General features: G+C 30.8%; 1 protein-coding gene across 1 annotated transcript; it reads right to left on the bottom strand.

Moving 5' to 3' along the window:
* Positions 1–2,404: 2,404 nt before the first annotated feature.
* On the bottom strand, positions 2,405–3,702 carry LOC110099808 (protein gar2). Its single transcript, XM_020827094.2, has 2 exons — positions 2,970–3,702; positions 2,405–2,827 (listed from the first exon to the last, which is right to left on the bottom strand). Exons 1-2 carry the CDS (start codon positions 3,344–3,346, stop codon positions 2,455–2,457), a joined length of 750 nt encoding a protein of 249 aa, XP_020682753.1. The 5' UTR covers positions 3,347–3,702; the 3' UTR covers positions 2,405–2,454.
* Positions 3,703–8,409: the final 4,707 nt, after the last annotated feature.

The raw sequence follows: 8,409 nt of genomic DNA, 5'->3' as shown, positions 1-8,409 counted from the left end.
TTATTGAAAACATTTAAAACATCATTTATTTTCCTTGTTTTTAAGAGTGGTTTTGATATTGTATCATTTGATGATCTAATTAAAATCATGCCTTTTAAATTGTTATGAAAATTTAGGCTCAATGAATCATTTTGGCTATATTTGTTAAAGAAGAAAATTATAGATTTTCTAATATTTTCTTTTCTTTTATAGTACTTAAGACATTTTTGCTCCATTACTATTAAACTTATAAACCTCTTTTATTATTATTTTTAATTATTATAATGTTTCTAGAACTTATAAGTGTTAGGAGTAAATAAATCAAAATAAATAAGATAAAAATATTAGAGAAAGAACACCAAAATTTACATGAAAATTTTAAGAAGGGGAAAAAATCATGAAGTCTCATCACATCAAGAAATTCACTATAAAAAAAGAGAGTAGAAATTATACCGTTATAATCTAACTAAAATGAAAAACTGCACAAAAAAAGCATGTCTGCTATATTTGATTCCCGTTGCAAAAACAATTCACAAAATGTTCTAAAGCAGTAGTTTTCGTGCTGGTTTTGACCTCCACTATTCTGTAAGTATACCAACGACCAAAACCATCACCAATTACTCAGTTTAGTGGCAATTAAAACCACCAATATTTACCCAAAATTTTTTTAATTTATTTGTAACTATAAAAACAAGATTCATAATACTGATCGTAGATATTTGATAACCGTCACAACAATAAAAGTCGGTGTAACAATCTCATCCACTACAAATATTAATCTATAATAGCCAAATACATGAATGATTAGAACTTTAAGGTCAATAATACAACAATCAAAACATATAGATCATCAGGTATTCACTATGCCTTAAGATTCGTAAAAATACAAAAAAAAAAAGATAAATTAAAATATTCTAAATGGTGTCAACTAACGACCAATTTTCTAGAAGTATTTGTTCTTCATGAGTTGATTCGTAATCAGTCATTATAAAAATTTCTTTTCTTTGGAATCTCGGAGTAGGCCATATTAAAATACGGCCTATATTGTAACAAAAAAAGCAATATATTTTGATTTGAATAAGTCATTTAATATCTATTTGGGATAACTTTTTCATATGCTTTTCAGATTGCCACCGCTAGTGGTGCAAGTAAGTCGAGCAGGCTCGTGAACCGGATCGAATTCGACTTGCTAACAAGCTCCTTATTCATGCTTATTGAGTTTTAAATTCGTGTTTAAGCTCATTTACTAAACGAGCTCAATCTTACTCGTCTCGTTAGCTTGTCAAGCTACTCAATATTAAAAGATTTTAATATACCAATTAAAAAAAATTTAAGATAAAAATTCTAGGTTCTTAAATGAGTTGACTTCAAACTTTTCAATTGAGTCAAGGTCGAGCTTTTTAAACGAGCTCAAGTGATCAAGTTGAGCTCGAGCTTGATTTTTATACGAGTCAAATTCAAGCTCTTTAAATGAGCTTGAGTCGAGCTTGGCTCAACTCAATAATGCCACTACTTAGGGGTGTCAATATTTGACACGACACGAAAATCCGACCCGGACCCGACCCGATTTCAACCCGGACCGACCCGATTTCAAAACGGGTCGGGTTCGGGTTCCTGGATTCGGCCCGTTTGAAAAAACGGGCCGGGTTCCGGTTGACCCGACAGGTTGGTCGGGTCAGGTCAACCCAACAACCCGATGGGTCAGGTTTGGGTCCATGTTTTTGACTCGTTTGCCTACCCGGGTCAAGTTAGGATCGACCTGATTGAACCCGAGGCAATTCTGGGTTAGACCCGAACCCGACCCATGACCCGAAATTAACACCCCTACCACTACTTACAACTTATTTACACCCCAATGCACCCCAATCTATGTAGCTATTCTTTAATTACTGCCATTATTTTTCAAAACTTCCATCATAATTTTTTTTTTCTTAGTAACTTCACAATCAACTTCATCAAATGTTAAAGTTGTCCCAAATATAACCTTAATTTGCTATAAATATTTTATTATTTATTTGACACATTAACCATTATCTTGTTTTATCAACTTGCATAAACCTTTAATCAAACAAAACCACTCATTTCATTGGAGGTGTAACTCTCTTATTTAAAATTAAATAAAAATAGATAAATTAGCAAAGTCAAGTTATTCTAATTTATAGGTAGGAAGCAAAGAGATAAGATCACCACATGCTCAATTAGTTGTCCTTTGGGCTAAGAACCTTATCCTATCCATTTGCCTAAATAATTATATCACATTACCACAACAAAAAAAATAGTAGACAAGCGAAAAGCAAATTCCACTATTGCTCTTTCTTCTTCAATAAAACTCTTATCCAAGCGATCAGATCAGATTAAGCTGTTAATTTTTGAATTCTTCTTTGTTTATATTTTCACTAATTAAGCATTTATATAACAGATCAAATGCAAGCGGAGATCAAAGATTTGATATATTGGAATTTCATAATAAAGAAGCTAAACATGTTGAAGATCAGAAAAGGAGAATGATCTAGGTGACTTGAAGGTCTTGCTTAATCCTCTCGCACCACCATGGCTGAGAGGTTTGGGGAGAGGGGCAAAAGAGGAGATTTCTTCTTCTCCCCTTTCGTCGTCGTCCTCCTCTCCTTCTTTAACAACATGACCAGGGGAGAGGAGTGAGGGTAAGGATGTGATGAGTGAACTGTAGGAAGCTCTCCGGCTTCGAGAGATCTTGTTGGCCATAAGGATTCTTTTCCTCTTGTTGAAGGGGTTCTCTTGCTTCTTGAGTTCCCTGGCACTACCAGACGAAGCTTCGGAGAGGCTGGCGAATGATTTAGACTTTCCTGTGAAGAAATTCGACAATCCTCTCCTGGATAAGAGTGTAAAATTTCAGTTTTTGTGGTGGAAGTAACAGGAATATAACTTAACAAAGGCTTGAAGAAGAACCATAATCATTAAAAAAATTTCAAGAATCATATGAAATAGAAGGGTTGAAGAAGAAAGGAGCTCACTTTATTGGAAGGGAATCTTCCAAAGAGTCCAGAGAAGCTAAGGCCCCTTCTTCTTTCAGCTTGCTCTGGACTTCATTTCCCCTTTCGTCATCATCCTCTTCCTCCTCTGAAGAAGATGACTGAACGCCAATAGATGAGCTCTCTGATGAATCCTCCGCCTCCTGCTTTTCCTCCTCTTCCTTCTTTGTAACAAAGGAATAAGTATTCAAACTTTTCATCCCCAACAAGACAAAATCCTCTGTTTCTCTTTCCTGCTCAATTTCCAAGCTGGTTTCTTTGTATTCTCCATGGTTGAAGACTGGCAGACTGACTTGTTGCTCCTTTATGCCCACCGTTGGGCCGTTGAGTACCTCCACGCTTGTGAACAGAAGGGACATCTCTGTGTTCTCCTCTACAAACTCTTTACTCTGTTTCTCCTTCTCCTTCTTCTTCTTCTTATCCTTCCAAAGGTCAGGACGTCGATTGCTTTCTCATCCAGGCAAAGGATAGCCGTAAAGCTAGGCAGCCATGGCTCTTCTAACTAGCCTTTTCAATAAAGATCAACGATGGAGAGAGAGAGAGGGAGAGAGAGATGGGGAGAATAAGAAGATGAGGTTGAGAAGATAAGGGGATGGTCTTTGACACGTTCATGATAGATAGGTCGCGTGTCCCGTTTTGCGACTGTGTTGCTGTAGCTGGCTAAACCACTTCAGATTTCCGCAGGCTTATCAATACCAGTCTCTCTCTCTCTCTCTCTCTCTCTGTAATGGATAAATGGATGCTTTGGGTACAGCGATATACAGGGAGTCATACGTTAATGGGACGATCGAAATTGAAGGGAAATTGAAAATATATTCTCTTAGAAAAAACGATAATTGCTTTAAATTATAATATCGTGTTTTAAATGATAATAAAATATATTGCTTCAATAATCTACTCCAAATTAGCTCTTCAGCCTAAACCAAAGTACATTAACTAAGGCATCATTTAGGGCGATTTTTTTACTGTTTATTAAAATAATTTTTTAATAGAAAAATAAAAATTATTTTATCAGAGAAGAGTTTTAAAAAGTTGTAAGAAAGCCGTCTCATATGAAATCTAAGACTTTGTTTGGGACGATTTTCTTATTGTTTTGTAAAGCAAATTTCTATCATAAAAATTTATTTTTTATGCTAAAAATTACTTTAAGAAGCAGTAAGAAAGCCGTCCCAAATAAAGCCTAAGTGTACCATAATTTTGAGTTTTACAACTTGGTTTTGAGTCCTTTATTGTTGAATGAAAAGACTCATGGCTCATGTAAAAGTGATGGTTATATTTTTGTGGTGAGATTAGAATTTATTTTTAAATGGAGCATATAAAATTATTTTTTATTATTTAGATGAGTAGAAATTAAAATTTTATTATTAAAAAATTTTAAATATTTGAGAATTATAATAATATATATTATGTCATTCATGTCCGGATCAATATATGTTAGATCTATTGTTCATCATTAGCAAAAAATGGAAATAAAATTTTTATAGTTGTGTTGGTGTGTTTAATTAACTAATCGTGTCAACTTCTTCATGCTTAGTCGGTTGAGGGTTTTATCACTAAATTTGAGGTTGAGGGTTAAGAGTTTTACCACTATGAATTGCCTAACTAAGATTCAATTGAATAATTGTACATATGTAATTACCCTCTAATCGACCTAATTATTTGAGTTATATTAAATTTGACAAGTCAAAATGCATTAAAAAAGTAGGGCACAAATCTAATTTTATAACTATTATTTTATACATAAATGATTGCACCTAGACTTATATTCAAATTACTTGGCACTATTTGGGATCACATCATAAGATAATAAAAATAATTAAAATATAATCATAGATATTTGCTACACTATAAGGCCAAGAAAAAAAATAAAGACATAAAAAGTAAAGAAAAATCAGCTCTAACAATCATATGTAATCCATAAAGAAATGTCAAAAATACAAAAGAGCGTGTATTAAAAGAATGATAGTGATATCAACATTTATCACATGAAAAACAAGGATATAGGCTTATTTAAGATGATTTTCTTTGTGATTCTTAAAGCAGCTTTTTTGTAAAAAAAAATTAAATTTTTGTATTAAAAAATTGTTTAAGAAGCAATAAGAAAATCATCTCAAACGAAGGCATAGATCAATATTCAAAGATAATTACCTTTGAATCAATTAATAGATTAATCTCCAATCCCTTTCGATATTACTAATTAAATTATGCATGCATTAAATTCATTCAATTGCTTCTAATTATTATTAAATTGATCCAATAAAAGATATTGAAGAGCAAATTCACTTATGAGTTAACTTGATTCTAATAAGTATAAAAAAAATATTTGAATTTTTTTAAAAATTGTGCCTAATTTGTAGTGTATTTTTTTTTTTGGTGGGGGTAAAAAATCTGATTTGTAATGTCATCATTGATTTGATCAATTTCAACATATTGATTGCAACCAATGAAATGATAGCAAAGTTGATTCAATAATGATGAGCCTTAAAAATATAGATTGCCGAGCCAACCAATGGAATAGAAAACAATGCACATAATGCTATTAACCAAGCAACATAATAAATTAAGTACTTGTACTATGAGAAGGTTTTGCTAATAATGATATATTTTAGTAGATCATTAAAATAAAGAGTATTTTGATAAATTATTCTAGATATAAGGGTTTTAAAAATAATAGTTTTTTATTTAAATAAAAGAAATGTGGAGTGGTTTTAGATTATTTGGAATTTATTGTTTAATACAGTTTTGTTATAGTTGAAAATCATTAGATTTGATAAATTTATATATATATATTATAAATTTATTCTTATTATTGTCGTAAGATGGCCACCGAATGTCATCACCAACACCTGTCACTTATTGTCAGTCACCACCCGCTACTGTGTTTGCAGTTAGTTTTTGGTAGCTGTTATCATCATGGGTTGCCCCCCATTTAGGGGTGTCAATTCGGGTCAACCCGTCGGGTTCGGGTCGAACCCGACCCGCGTTTTTCAAACGGGTCAAATATGCGAACCCTAACCCGACCTGTTTATCAAATGGGTCGGGTCCAACCCGGATTTTCCGGGTCGGGTCCGGGTCGGGTTTTCGGGTCGGGTCAAATATTGACACCCCTACACCCATTGTTGTTGGTTCCCTGGTTGTTGGCCACTTCCCACCACTTGCCATCGGCTACCACTTGCTACTGGCCATTTGTCACAAGTTACATTTATTTTACACTCATACAAACAACTTTAAATAGTTTAAATATATTTATTTCTTTTGAAGTATTTTTTATTTTACTGTATTCTTTTTGCATCCAACTAATCGACCTCTAAATGAATTATATTTTTATCGAATGAATATGCCACTTGCTATATTATCTAAAACAACTTGGCTAGTTATTGAAAGGATCATTTTTGCTGCACAACTTTTTTGGAGCTTTGTTTGGGACAGCTTTCTTACTGATTCTTAAAATAATTTTTTAGTACAAAAATTTTTTAAACTAAAATTTTTGTACTAAAAAGTTGTTTTAAAAAGCAATAAGAAAGTTATCCCAAATGAAACCTAACTATTGGTACTTTCTAGGAAGTAAGAAGACCTCATCTCATTACTTAATAAGAATAAAAACGTTGCATTTCAAAACCTTCTAGGTTTTTTAATTTGAAAGAACTGAAAAAGAAAAAAAAATGAAATTAAAATATAGAAATGATAAAGAAATTCGATTAAAAATATTTTCTAACCGATCAATTATTTGATTGAGGACAAATTGAGTGAAAAACATTTTTTTATTTAATTCCTGAAAATAAAAAAAATATATTTCTTATGAGTCGAAGACATTTGAATCATTATAATATATTGATAAAATTTTCTTCGTAAGTTTTACTAAGATTGTGAAAAAAATATATTATGATTAAAAAAGGGCATTTGTTTCATATTTTGTGTTAGATAAATCCTATTATCCAATAATTTACATTAATATCAAATACTAAGAAAAAAATTAAGAAACATTAAAATTTTGAGAATTAGATATGTAAATAGCATGAAATAAACTGGCATGTATGTAAATCCCTTTAAAATATATTTGCATTCCTTCAATTGCTTTTAACCTAAAAAAAGTCTTAACGTTATGAGAAAAGAAAGAATAAAGCTTTCTTACTAAGAAAATCGCACTTTAAATAATAAATACTTTTTTAAAATGTTGAACAATTAAAATAAACTTGTTTAACACTCTTAGGGCATCTCCAATCAAACTCTTCATTTTTCACTTCAAATTGCAGCGATAATCATATCAAACAATAAATCATCTCCAGCTAAATTTCATTTCTAACGCCAAAAAAGAATAATCCACGTGGAATCTTTCTAATCTTTATTTTCGCAAAAAAAAAAAAGATTTCTATGAGTAGTGTGACGTCAATATTGGGTCACACCGTTCACCGTCGTAAAAATGCGTTTCTTTTTGACGTTTGGGGTGGATACTCACAAAAATTGTAAATGTACTTTAATTTGTCCACAAAGTGGCATAAATAGCTAGGCGCCTGAGAGAGAGTAAGAGAGAAACTTGACAGATCTCTCAATTTTTTCCTCTATTTAAAAATTATTTTTTATTTTGAAATTTATATAAATTAATTAGTTTGAAAGTGGCAAAAATTCATAGTTCAATGCGATCATAAATATTTATTTATTTATTTCTAATCAAGAGTTAGTAATAATTAAAATTGAATTAAATCTATAGTTATTTAATAATTGTAAAATTAAAATATAATTTTTATTCCATTAGATACATCATATTTTTACATACAAAATTGTAAATAATGCACCATAGGTAATTAGGTATTATTCATATTTATTAATGATAAAAAGGTTACTAAAAACTTCAAAAGTTGAATTACAAAACCTTTTATTATATTATCTAAAGCACATACTTTTTTATTTCATTACATTTGATACTTTTTTGTTATATTATATAAAGCAATCTCTTTATTTTATTTTTATTCTCTTTTGGTATGACTTGAAATGATTTAAAAAACTTTTTCTTTTGCTAATTCTTTAAAAGTATTAGCAACCTTATTTTGATTGTATTTTTAGTCTTAATTAAGTTATACTTAATTTTTAACAAGAGTGTTAGACTATGATATTGCGGGATTTAAAAAGGCCTTATGCTAAAAATGGAGAGTTCCGCCCTAAAGCTACGAGGAAGATCTTCAAATCTAAAATATAGAATAAAAATATATCTTACAAAATTTCTTTGGATAACTTAAGAAATATTAGTATTATAATCTACGTACAAGTAGGATTAACTATAAGTGTTTTGTGCTATGTATATATATACATTCTTTAAGAAAATACACGCTTGGAACATTTTATTTTTTTGGATAAATATTTCTATATAAATAAATGATTAGAATAAGGGTTTTTAAAGTATGAAGGAGAAACTTATCATTTGTCT

Source organism: Dendrobium catenatum, unplaced genomic scaffold, assembly GCF_001605985.2.
Source record: "Dendrobium catenatum unplaced genomic scaffold, ASM160598v2 fragScaff_scaffold_220, whole genome shotgun sequence".
NCBI classification, from domain to species: Eukaryota; Viridiplantae; Streptophyta; class Magnoliopsida; order Asparagales; family Orchidaceae; genus Dendrobium; species Dendrobium catenatum.
The sequence above is the reverse complement of the archived record's forward strand: the minus strand, read 5'-3'. Positions and strand labels throughout refer to the sequence as shown.